Source organism: Moschus berezovskii, chromosome 5 (genome assembly GCF_049115385.1).
Source record: "Moschus berezovskii isolate FMDL1 chromosome 5, NW_MosBer_1.0, whole genome shotgun sequence".
Classification (NCBI taxonomy): Eukaryota; Metazoa; Chordata; class Mammalia; order Artiodactyla; family Moschidae; genus Moschus; species Moschus berezovskii.
This window is the reverse complement of record NC_142464.1, coordinates 26,545,627-26,558,537: the sequence shown is the minus strand read 5'-3', so window position 1 is coordinate 26,558,537 and position 12,911 is coordinate 26,545,627. Positions and strand designations below refer to the sequence as shown.

Below are 12,911 nucleotides of genomic sequence, written 5' to 3'. Positions count from 1 at the left end.
GAGGTATGCTTATACACATATGCGATGTTACATGAATCAGTGTTTTGTATATGCTGTTTGGAACCTGTGGCCTGCAATAATTAAGCTGAATTAAAAGAGTCTGTTTCAATTGGTTGTGAAGAAAGGCAACTTTCTCACTTGTATAACATATGTACAAGTTGAAGAATGATATATTCTACATCAAAACCAGCATAAAGTTTTGTCAATAAAAAAGAGGAGAAAAGCAATGACACTAGGTTAATTTGTCCACCTTAAATTTGTCTTTATCCCCAATTCATGCATGATTAGCACACATATACATTTTTTTAAAAACAGGAATGGGATTAATCCCCACTCCCAGACCTTATCTCCTTCTTTCCTGGGTTCTGCTCTAAAGTCCTCTTATTAGTGAGATTTTCTTTGACTTCTTTCTAAGCAGGAGTAACCACTACCCACCACTTGGTTTATTTTCTTTCATAATGCCTCATCACTTCCTGGTGTTCAGTTCAGTTCAGTTCAGTTGCTCAGTCGTGTCCGACTCTCCGCGACCCCATGAATCACAGCACGCCAGGCCTCCCTGTCCCTCACCAACTCCCGGAGTACACTCAAACTCATGTCCACAGAGTCGGTGATGCCATCCAGCCATCTCATTCTCTGTCATCCCCTTCTCCTCCCGCCCCCAACCTTTCCCAGCATCAGAGTCTTTTCCAGTGAGTCAACTCATCGCATGAGGTGGCCAAAGTATTGCAGTTTCAGCTTCAGCATCAGTCCCTCCAATGAACATCCAGGATTGATCTCCTTCAGAATGGACTGGTTGGATCTCCTTGCAGTATATTTATTAACTGTTCCTTTGGTTCTCTTCTATCACTAAAATGTTTCATAAGTGCTCATGTTTTTCTCAGTTTTTTTCATTGTTGTATTGTCAGCATCTACAAACGGATTTCTCAGGGTTTGCACTATTTGGGCTAGATAATTCTATGTTGTGGGATGTCATCCTGTGCATGGTGTAATATCAGCAGTATCCTTCACCTCTACCTTCTAGATGCCAACAGCACCCTCATCCCCCAATTGTGACAACCACAAATTACTCCAGACATTGTCAAACATCCCAGGCGGGTTGGGCGAGGAGGCAAAATTTGGGATTGAAAATCACTGATCTAAAACAATGCTTGGCACAATGAGCACTCAATAACTATTTGTTGCATGAAAAAAAAACAAATGGATAAAATCAGTATTTCTCAAGTCAAAAGTTTGCCTTCTCAACAATAGAACAATTACAACAGAAAAATTAAATGTAAAGAGAACTCTCTCAAATAAAAAAGTTCTGTTCCTATTCAGGGCTTCAAATTTGTCCTCTTTTATTCGTCTTTTCCTGCTGAACACTTTAAGTAAAAACAGTTCCCATTTGTTCCGTCTCTAATTGTTTTTGCTCCCCATGCTGATCACCATGAAAAGCGAAAGTGATCACCAAAGGACTCTGTAAATTCGAACCAATGCCATTTCAGCATTTTTCAAGCCAGGTAAGCTTTGTTGAATTCCCTTTTGAAATCCACTTCTCTACTTTCTGCAGCAATTAGCAGTCAGAGGAAATAAATCACATGCCCTTTGAATGAGGATAAAATATTTCCCTGCCCCAGTGTTTGAGCTTTCAAATTCAGAGCAGTGGAGGGTATGCTCCACCATATTTTCACTTAATACTTTACTGGCTTCTCTCCAAAACCTGCCTGACATGCAATTATTTGCAACCTATTTCACAGAAGGCCTGCTCCATTCATCTTTCTGTGGATCAGCTTTCCACTGAAACTGATAAAAACATTTTACTGTGTGAAGCTTAAGTCTAGGGTTCAATGCAATGCTAAACCAAGGGATTTGGATTTTATTTTATTTTTTAAGCCAAGGGTTGTTTTGAGGTTTATGGGGGCAGATATGACATACAGCAGGGAGGGGGACAAATTAATTATATTGGTGATTTGGTAATGATCTACTTGCAACAAAACTCTAGGTAGAATTATGGGTGAGAGTTCGTACTATATGGGTAGAAAGGAGACTATGGGTGAGGGTGATGGTCGGAATATCTGAACTCAATTTCTGATCCTGTTATTTAAGGTAGAAGACTTACTTTCTCTAGAAATTAGATTCCTTCTCTGTATAATGTGACTGAACTTGATAGACTCTATCACCTTAAGTCCCTTACTGATTCTTTCTCCAATATTCCATATTTCTTTAAATGACACCAGTATCCCATTAACAGCCATAAATCTGAGAGTCAGCTTTGACTTCTCTTCTCCTTTATACCTACCCTGATTGCTCACCAGTTCATGTTAATTTCATCTAAATTTCTCTTGATCTGTTCAGTTCTCTCTATCCTCTTGACAACTAGACAAAGCTTATTTCCTCCAACTCTCACCTAGCTTCCCTGATGGCTCAAGTGGTAAAGAACCTGCCTACTATGCAGGAGACCCCAGTTCAATTCCTGGGTTGGGAAGATCCCCTGGAGGACAGGACTGAGCAACTAAGCACACACATATCCAGGTTCATGGCCTCTTTCCTGTCTCCTTGCCTTCATCTTTGTCTTCTGCCTTCTTCCCCCAAATCTGGTGCTACTGAGGTCCAAGTGATCTTGTGAAGACAATTTGATGTCACTCACATGTTTAAAATTTCCTCCTTCATTTCCTATTGTTTTTAAAAATTCCATATTCCACAGGACTTCCCTGGTGGCACAGTGGATAGGAGTCTGCCTGCCAATGCAGGGGAAATGGGTTTGATTCCTGTTTGGGGAGGATTCCACGTGCTGTGGACAAACTAAGCCCATGAGCTGCAACTACTGAAGCCCATGTACCTAGAGCCTGTACTCCACAACGAAAGCAGCCACGGCAGTGAGAAGCCTGCCCTCCATGACTAGAGAGTAGTTCCTACTCAACACAACTAGAGAGAGCCTGCAAGCAGAACAAAGGCCTGTGTGTGCGCGCTTAGTGGCTCAGTTGCGTCCGACTCTTTCGACCCCATGGACCATAGCCCACCAGGCTCCTGGGTCCGTGGGATTCTCCAGGCAAGAATACTGGAGTCAGTTGCCATTTCCTCCTCCAGGGGATCTTCCCAACCCAGGGTTTGAACCCAGGCCTCCTGTATCGCAGGCAAATTCTTTACTGTGTGAGCTACCTAGCACAACAATAAATAAAATAAATACATAAAAATTTTTTTAAAATGTATATTCCCTAGTAAGGCCATCAGGATCGTCTCCTGATCATTTCTCTAGACTCATCTCCTTAGCACATTCTTTAACATGGTACTTTCACCACACTAAGCTTTTTGCAAACCTTTTATTGTCGCCAAGCATTTGGACATGCTGCTGCTTCTGCTCAGGATCCCTGAACTTATCTCCTCACCAGTACCACTCTCTTTCAGATTTCACTCATGCATCTCTTTTTCAACAGGCCTGACCATTAGGCTATGTTCTGCTTAGCATGTGGGTCATAGTTTACCGTAATTATACTTGTACACCAGGTTTTAAATATTGACTGATATTTTAAATTGCAAAGTTGTTTGTTTGCAGAATCTTTCTCAATAATTTTCTCCTCTTTTACAGTTGTCTCATTCAACTCCTAGTAGAGCAGCAGTGTTTTGGCAACTTAAATTTTTCAAATCATTTCAAAGCATTAAAGCAGTTTTCATGGAAACACACATACTCTTTTAACACTCGTTAAATTTGAATTAATGCAATTATAAGAAGTTCAACTGACATAATCAGGTTTGCTGTTGAACACAACTAATCATTGGAAAAGGTGCAATTTGATCATTAAGTGGATAAGTGCACAGGCATCAGTGGCTACATCTTAGGGAAGGAATGGAAGGTATTGATTTATCCTGCTACTTTAATAACCTACCTTGACTTCTAGATTATACATTTCTTGACAGAAAGGACTGTTATTTTATTCACTACTATATAACCAACATAAAGCACAGTCCCAGCTCAAACCTACTATGTAATTTAAGAAATCAATATTAAATTAGGTACAAGATTTCTTTAAAAACATAGAATTCATAAAATTGCTAAATTATCTTCAAATTCTGATATTTTTATTTAATTATAACCATATGTGTTGTTGTGATTAAATTATGGATTAGGGTCAGGTTCTTACCTTATGTTATCCTAGTATTGTCCACAGTCAAATGACTCTGTGAATTACATAATAAGTAAGAGTTGTGTGGTGTATGTATACTTGCCTAGTCTGGTCTTGGGGGCATGAAATGGGTGTGAGGGCAGATGTTGGTAAGCAAGACTTTCAGTAAAACTTGAAGCTTTGTGTATGAAAATACTAGCTCCAAACTTCCTTAAGTGATAAGTGAGATTTCTACATCATAATGGAAATAAAAATCCATGAGCATTTATTGGTAGCCATTGATAAATAATATCAGCTAGGATTCTTAATCCAAATAAATAAAGACCTAGAATATTAAAAAGCTGTGTATGTTAGCAGGACAAATTTTAGTCATCTTGCTTTTCAACTTTCTTGAGAAGCACATTTTCAGTGAATTTCTGAGAAACTTATTTGCACTGGTGATTTAGCTCTAGGACAAATGAGAGAGAATCAGATTTTTTAAAATTCAAGGGTTTATACTATGCTAAACAAGAAAGAAGCACTGTTATCCCTACTTCATTTGAATTCAGCCTGAATAGGAAGAGGGCACATTAAATTACCTGGTATTGAACAGACTTTGCAGAAGATCTTGCTGTTTTGTGTTTTGTTTTTTTTTCTAGAGCAGGTCCAGAGCCAAGAAGAATAGTTTCCTCATGGTTGCTCCATGTCCCCTCCCACACTTGGAACATTTCTGAGGGGGGAAAAAAAGGAAAAGCAGGTGCAGCCATTCTGAACCAGATATAGAAATATGACAAGTAAATCATGGTCATGAAAATAATGGCCAACATTCTTTGAGAGGTTTCTTTGTGTTAGACACTGAGTTAAGCAATTGACCTGCTTTATCTGGACTCTCACAACCTCCTAGCAGTGGGCAGCGGTTGAAATGCAGCTTTAGAAACCAGGCTGACTAGGTTTCCAGTCTGAATCTACTTACTATGCTGTGACCTTGGGCCTTAACCTTAACCTGTGTTTCACTTCTTTGTGTGTGCTCAGCCGTGTCTGACTCTTTGCAACCCTATGAACTATAGCCCACCAGGCTCCCGTGTCCATTGAATTTTCCATGCATGAATACTGGAGTGGGTTGTAACTTCCTCCTCCAAGGGATCCTCTCCTGACCCAGGGATCAAACCTGCGTATCCTGCATTGGCAGGCAGATACTTTACTACTGAGCCACCTGGGAAGTACTTCGCATGGAATTAAAAAGAAGGGAATTAAAATGTTTCCATTGTATTATCTTTAGAAAGATTGGATGGATGTACTTTGCACTAACTCCCCTGCATTATCTGAACACATGAAAAAAATAGGCATTTTTATTTTGCTTTTCAGTTCAGTTCAGTTGCTCAGTCATGTCTGACTCTTTGTGACCCCATGAATCACAGCACACCAGGCCTCCCTGTCCATCACCGGAAACATTAACTATGAGAGTTCGCTTTGCCTTAGCCTAACATAGGTGATCTAAAACCTTCATGATTTACTAATAAATAAGATGAGACATTGTATAGAATAGTTGAAACAGAAAACAATTTGCACAGTAAACACCAGATTTTTCCCCTTCTCCTCCTCTTTTCTGTTTACTAATGTGAGACCCCACCCCTGGAAAAATGTCTGGTTAATAAAGACTCAATAAATATTCATGGAACTTAAAAAAATCCACTATGTAGTATTTTTGTAAGGATTGAAGACCTAATTTAGGACAGGCTCACTATTTAGCACAAAGTGAGTAACCACCCCTTGGAATCCATGGAAAATTGGTTCCAGGACCCACACAGATACCAAACTCCACAGATGTGCAAATCCCTCATATAAAATGGCATAATATTCACACATCCTCCAGTATATGTTAAATCATCTTTAGATTACTCACAATACCTAATACATTGTTAAGGGCATATAAATTGTTGCTGGGCACTCAGCAAGTTCAAGTTTTGCTTTATGAAACTTTCTGGAATTAAAAAAATTTCTCGATTCTTGGTTGGTTGAATCCATGGGTTCAGAACCCTCAGGTACGGAGGACTGACTGCACACAGAAATGTTAGGTTTTATTATCACTACTGGGGCTTCCCTGGTGGCTTCCTGGTAAAGAGTCTGCCAGAGATGCAGGAGCTGCAGGAGACACAGGTTGGATCCCTGGGTTGGGAAGATCCTCTGGAGTAGGAAATGGCAACCCACTCCAGTATTCTTGCCTGAAGGATCCCATGGACAGAGGATCCTGGTGTGCTGCAGTCCATAGGGTTGCAAAGAGTCGGACACCACTGAGTGACTCAGCACACATGTCCATTATCACTGCTACCACAATTGTTCTTATTCTTCCTCTACAGAGGAAGCACTTTAGTGAGTCCAAATGACTTGGCCACGGTCACACAGCTAGTGGGTGGCAGAGTCAGAATTGAACTGTGTGTCTGCCTGTCCAGCACAATTTTACTGCATACAACACAGCATACCCTAGCATACAGCTAGCCCAGGAAAGCTACCCAGGATTCCAAACGTCAGCTGTAGTCTCAGTTTTCTCCATGGGCCATGCCCCTATTGCTCCTTCTCTCCCATCTGGACATAGCTGTCCACCCACTTCAAGTCATACATTTTTCTTAACAAGTTGATGACTATAAAATAATGAGATCGTTATTTGCCCTAGGTGGTGGAAAAGGTCAAGAGTAGAGAAAAAGGAAGCCTATTATTCCCGTGTCTGGACATAACTAACATTTATATGGTTTTAAAGACCCTGTGGAAATTCTGTATACTGTTGCTCATTTAATGAGATGGTTTTCGTTCCTAGTTTACAGATGAAGAAACTGAGGCTCTGTAAGGTTAACTATTTGTTTTATCCACCAAGTTTTCTCTGTGAAGAGTGGCAAAGCTAATCTTAAGTCTGATTACCCTTTCCCCAAACTGCTGCAAAATCCTTTTACATAAACTTCCTCGGCCAAGAATTTCCACACATGCTACTCATGAAATTTGTGGCTAGAATAGTGAAAGTTCATCATCACTGCTGGAAAAATGAAGCTTGAGGGTGAAAGAAAGAGGTGTCACTTGAGGATCCATCACATGTTACTGTTTTCATACATGGTAGCAGTATTCTGGTTGCTGCTGCTGCTGCTGCTGCTGAGTCACTTCAGTCGTGTCCGACTCTGTGTGACCCCACAGACAGAAGCCCACCAGGCTCCCCCGTCCCTGGGATTCTCCAGGCAAGAACACTGGAGTGGGTTGCCATTTCCTTCTCCAATGTGTGAAAGTGAAAAGTGAAAGTGAAGTCGCTCAGTCATGTCCGACCCTTAGCGACCCCATGGACTGCTGCCTACCAGGCTCCTCCATCCATGGGATTTTCTAGGCAAGAGTATTCTGGTTAAAACCAACTAAATGGGGCTTGTTTTGGTTTGGGGTTTTTTTGTTTTGTTTTGTTTTTTATTCCCCCATTATTCCCCTTTGCCCTTTGACTCCCAACCCCCAGCTTTTAAAAGAAGCTGTCAAAAGGAGGCTCACAAAGGTCACAAGGTCAGGTTACAAATACATCCTGCTCACTGCATATCTCCTCACCTCCTGACTTGCCCTCCTCTTTTATATCCAAAATAGTTCACAATACTGACATCTCACTATAACTTTTCCTTCGAATCTGGGGTGCTGAAAGACAAGCTTTTTATACCTTCCAATAAGAGTACTATAAATTATCAAGCACCCCCAAATTCTCAAAATTTGCTTCAAGATATGAAAGCTCCTTCCATGATTCTCCCCTTCAATAACTGATGTAGCTTATTTCTCTAGCACTGAATGGCCCAAGCTTTGTAAAACCATGTGCTCTTAGATGGTATTTGTCAAATCCTTCTTTCCTGATGAGGGAAGAATAGTTTCCAGGCAAATGACCCAGAAGCATATTCACCTTCAAGTCAGCATTGTCCAAAAACCAAACTAGTACACCTTTCAAACTAATGATGGAATTACCTTCACAGCATCATTCCAGCCTCTGCGTGGACTCCTGAAATTACTGAGCAAGAGAGAGAGGAGTGCTCAATACTTCTTGTGTCTCTTCACATTCTTGGGACAGTCTCTTTACATGGAATCATTAGCCCTGCTATCATATTTCTTTGGTTGTCTTGGCTCTTTCTGGAGTCAGCCAAGAGAAGATAGTGCAACTCTATGGGCCATAGCCCACTAGGCTCCTCTGTCCATGGGATTCTCAGGCAAAGAACACTGGAGGGGGTTGCCATGCCCTCCTCCAGGGAATCTTCCCCACCCAGGGATCAAACCCGCAGAAGCAGGTTCTTTACCACTAGTGCCACCTGGGAAGCCCTAGAGATGTCTTACTTATCAGTTACTAGAATCATATTTGTTTTAAAGGAAATAAAACTACTTCTGCAACTACAGAGAAAATTAACTACTATGATGAAAATTAAGTTTGCAATGACTTCAAGTCTGAAGCAAATTCATTTACAGACACATATACATGCTGCCCCACTATCTATCACAGATTTGATTTCATCTGCGACCTAGTTTTTGGCTTCCAAAATTTTACATCACTGTGGGAAACTCATCCTTGAAGATACTTAGCTTGCTCACATTATACCTTCTATAAAAACCCTGGCTACATGTGAGGCTTCCCACTTATTTCAACACCTCCTGAGCACTGTGATTTTTTATCAAATATTTCCATTTGGCAGTTCAAAAATTTTGCAATAGCAAGATATGCATAGTATTGAAGATGAGCCATAAGAAATCTTGGTTGAAATTTATTTAACCTACCACTGCCTCACTCCTCGTGGATTCTGATTGTGAACTGAAAGACAAATCTCAATCACATGTAATTGTTTTCCATATCATGGAGATTTGCATACCACCTACTGAGAATGAGGGGCAATTATTTTTAATAGATACAAAATTGGAAAGTGTTCCACTTACACAATTAAAAAATCTTCCCTTGATTTAAAAGCAAATGTGTCCGGAAGTTCCATACTATGATTTTATACATTTTTACCTCTAGCTGAAGATCAGGTTTATAACCTAATATAATAGCAATGGGATATTTTAAAGACAAGACCTGTCAAGTACTTTTTAACTGACTTGTTAGAAATATTCATTCTCAAACCCCACTCCTGCTCACAGTTTCACAGCATTCCAGCCTGAAGGAGAATGTCCACCCATCACTTCCCAAGAACACAGGTGAAGACACCTAACCCTTCTTCCTTGCTGACAATAATTCTGCAGTGGTGGATGTTTGTAACAAAGGAACAAGAAATCCTAACAGAATGTCTCAGGTGTATTAATACACATTTTCATTTAACAGAAAAGATGACGCCACAGGCTGGGTGTTCCACGGCTGAGACCCTAACTCAGGAGGATGAGCATCAGATTCGGAGAATGATGGCAAAGCGGGCAAAAATCATCAAGGAGCTGATACAAACGGAAAAGGACTATCTCAATGACCTAGAGCTGTGCGTTCGAGAAGTGGTTCAGCCCTTGAGAAATAAACAGGTAAATGCAACTTTGAGGGTCCCTTCAGCCCCATCCTAAATAGGATCACCAGAACCGGGAAATCACAGAACCCAAGGTATCCGAGGATCCTTACCCTCTACCACTGGGATGGTAGGAGCAATGGGCCCTTCCCCTGAGGCCCTGGGTTCAAGACAGCAGAAGTCATCACCAGACCCAGAACCTCTGTCAGCATAGGGACACCCAGCATCAGGGAAACTGTATTCTAAACTATGGGGAAATGGAAATTCAGTTTTTGCCGCTTTGAAATTTCAATGTGTTCTTTCTTGAATTCCCATGGAACTGCCAACAAACTCTGAGTGGTTGAGTTTTTAAGCGATTTAAGAACAAAGCACTTAATTTGATCTAAAGATGGTCAAGTTTTCAGAAGAGAAAACTATGTGGGTTTTTCCTCCCCTACGATGAGAGCTCAATTGAACTATGCCTATTAGCTAAGTAAAATGAAGCATAGAAATGAACGTGAATGTAAGGTAACAATTTTCTCTTAGGTAGAACTGACCTAAGACAAAACTAGCGGTGTTTATAAGTTAATGTTTCTCCTCCTCTTTAATCAAGGTCTTTTCAGGGAATTAGAATAAAGGTACAAGCATTTTTTTTTTTTACATATATGTAAAATCATTGTGGTGGTAAGTGGTCCTCACATGCAATTCAAACAATATACAAAAACATAAACCAGAATGTAAAAATGATCAGGAATTCCATGACTCAATGATAATCACTATTTACATGGCTGGAAACATCCTTTCAGACATTGGTTTGGATACTTGCATATCAAAACACACACATATATTTTATAGATAAATGTAATCAGAATCACACATGCTATTGTGTAATATACTTGTTTCATTCAGCAGTCTGTTGAATGTATTTTCATGACCACTAACACTTCTCAATGTTTTTCTACTGTTACAGATGCTGAAACACACATGTTTTGGGTATTGTCACCTTATCTGCTTGGAATACATTCTTAGGAGTGGAATTGCTAGGTCAAAGAATATGCATACTTAGGATTTTGATAAAAATTGCCAACTTAAAACCAAAAAGTTGACAGTGTTCTAATTTTCATTGCCGCACACATCGCTCAAGCTGGCATGCTGTTGCATCATCTTTACAGTTGAGCATTATGCGTTTATAAACAACAGTGAAGACCAGATACCTTTGGTTTCTTCTGACAAGTATATATTCATCAGCTGCTTCTTTTTAATCCTTATTCATATCCATATCTTTTGCCCTTTTGAAAAAAATAATGGCTTGTCTTTTTCTTATTGTTTTATAAAACCTCCTTTAATCTATATGATGCAGCTGATTTTCTCAGTTTGTCTTTTGCCTTCTAACATTGACTAAGGTTAAAAAGCCAAAACCTTCTTTAAGGGTTATTTGTTTGTTTTTGCCATATTTAAGTGGCTGGATATATACAACTTTGTGGATTCTGGGTTTGGCATCTTAACATGTACCCCACGATTATAAAAACATGGTAAGTCAGTTGTTCTAACATCAGTTATTAAATCTCTTCCCCAGACGTTTACATTTCTTAGTAAAAGACTCTTCTCAGAAATAACAGATAAAGTATCTGGTCTAAACATCAGGGAAAACCAGTGTAGATCAAGGTGACCTTTGACGTAAAAGTTTTTTGTTTTTTTTTTTAGGCCAATGTATAAAGCAAACAGGCAAAATAGGCAAAAAACATTTTTCTTCATCAGGAGTCATCTTTCACTTTCTTCCTTCATGACTTTTTATTAGGTACTTGCTATTTGTCAGGTCCTGTTCCAAACACTTCATTAGTATTCTGATTTAAGCCTCTTGCAATTCTCGTGTTAGAAGACAATTTAATGAATCTGGAAATTTCTTAGTAATTCTGTGAGAGTGAGAATAACATTTACAGTCATGATAAAAAGCTGCTCTCGATTCATTGCTAAATGTATTAAAGTATTTTTGGTGTATTTTTCACTTAATTTAAGCCAGCTGCATTGATGCAACCTCTATTCTGGCAGATAGTCATAGCTGTTAATACAATGTTTATTTACATAATTATTCAAACATTGATGTTTAAGTGCACGTGGCCTCAGACTCTATCAAATATCTCCCCTCTCTTATGGTCCAGTCCTGACTCCTATTCTTCAGAAAATTTTATACCTAGCACACTGTCCCCGTAATTTCTCTCTCTCTCTGCCTAATTTTGCCATCCATTTTCAGTAATTTCAGCATTCAGGCAAATGATCCACACGCCTCTCACTCAGTTCTTTGACTTGTGCATTATATTCAGTGAGCTTTCCTCAACTCCATCTCAGCCACTCTCTCCAGCGGCACATCCTACAACCATCACGACCAGTAACTTCATGCCCTCTGAATCAGAATGCCAAGCTTACCTTTCTCTAACCCCCATGTCCTCTCTTTCAACTCACTCCCGCTAGTCCTGTCTCCAGCAATTTCTCCAGCAGTGCTGTCAGGGCTTTTCAGCTACTGAGTCACCACTGCCTATTCACGTGTTCATCAAGCCCACAACTGGTGTAGTTTCCATGGATCCTTCATTGTAAAATCACTCCTTGCAGATGAATTCAATTCCCTTTTCTTGCTCTCTTTCAGTTACTTGCCTGAAAAAAAGCTGCCTTTAATGAAGTTCAATTGTCTTTGTATTTTCCACCTTTACCATATGCAGCTGAAGCAATCTCTTTTAAAATTCATGACCATTTTCTTCAAGTGGGGCCCCCGTAATGTCTCTGAAAGGACTCTCATATCTTCTTCTTGCTCCTCACACTTCAAACACTCTCTTTTTTCTTCTAACTCTCAATTAGCATCCTCTCCCATCATTTCGTGGAGAAAATAGTCACAATGAGAAGGTGCACATACTCTTCAACAAGTCTAAACCTGCCTGCATCTCCACGCATATAACCTGGCTGGTGTGCCCTGCTTCTAGTTGAGGAGAACCTCTCTACTACACAGGATTTTATCCTCTCAAGCTTACTCCTGAATGTTAGTCCTGCCAGTGTCCTTTTTCTGTCCTGTGTAATTGATTTTACTCTGCCAATTGGATGGATTTTTCTCACCATCATCGGCTATCTTAAAAAAACACAAACAAAAACTCTCTCTTGATCCTAAAAGAATTGTCTATATTCTCTGTCTTACTCCTTTCTCTTTTTCAAGTTGACTCTGAAGTATTTAATATGTATAAAAGCATATGTGACTGAAACATGTTTTAAAATAAATACAATTTACCAAAGCTCTGTCCCTTGATGAGTTAATGATCAATACAAAAAAAAAGTACATATACAAGAAAATGCCTTCCTTTGAATTAATAATCTTTTTTTGAATCAAATG

The 12,911-nt window shown here is 39.7% G+C and overlaps 2 protein-coding genes across 3 annotated transcripts in view; one reads left to right on the top strand and one right to left on the bottom strand.

The window, feature by feature from the left end:
• Positions 1-12,911, top strand: part of ARHGEF38 (Rho guanine nucleotide exchange factor 38) — a 148,208-nt gene that overhangs the window by 31,806 nt on the left and 103,491 nt on the right. The window contains exon 2 of the mRNA XM_055433935.2: positions 9,391-9,578. Coding sequence (XP_055289910.1) covers positions 9,391-9,578 — 188 coding nt within the window. The remainder of the gene's footprint in view (positions 1-9,390; positions 9,579-12,911) is intronic.
• Positions 1-12,911, bottom strand: part of LOC148777806 (uncharacterized) — a 101,907-nt gene that overhangs the window by 41,682 nt on the left and 47,314 nt on the right. For both annotated transcript variants that reach the window (XM_088836190.1, XM_088836191.1), the window contains one exon: positions 4,679-4,809. In XM_088836190.1, coding sequence (XP_088692316.1) covers positions 4,679-4,809 — 131 coding nt within the window. The remainder of the gene's footprint in view (positions 1-4,678; positions 4,810-12,911) is intronic.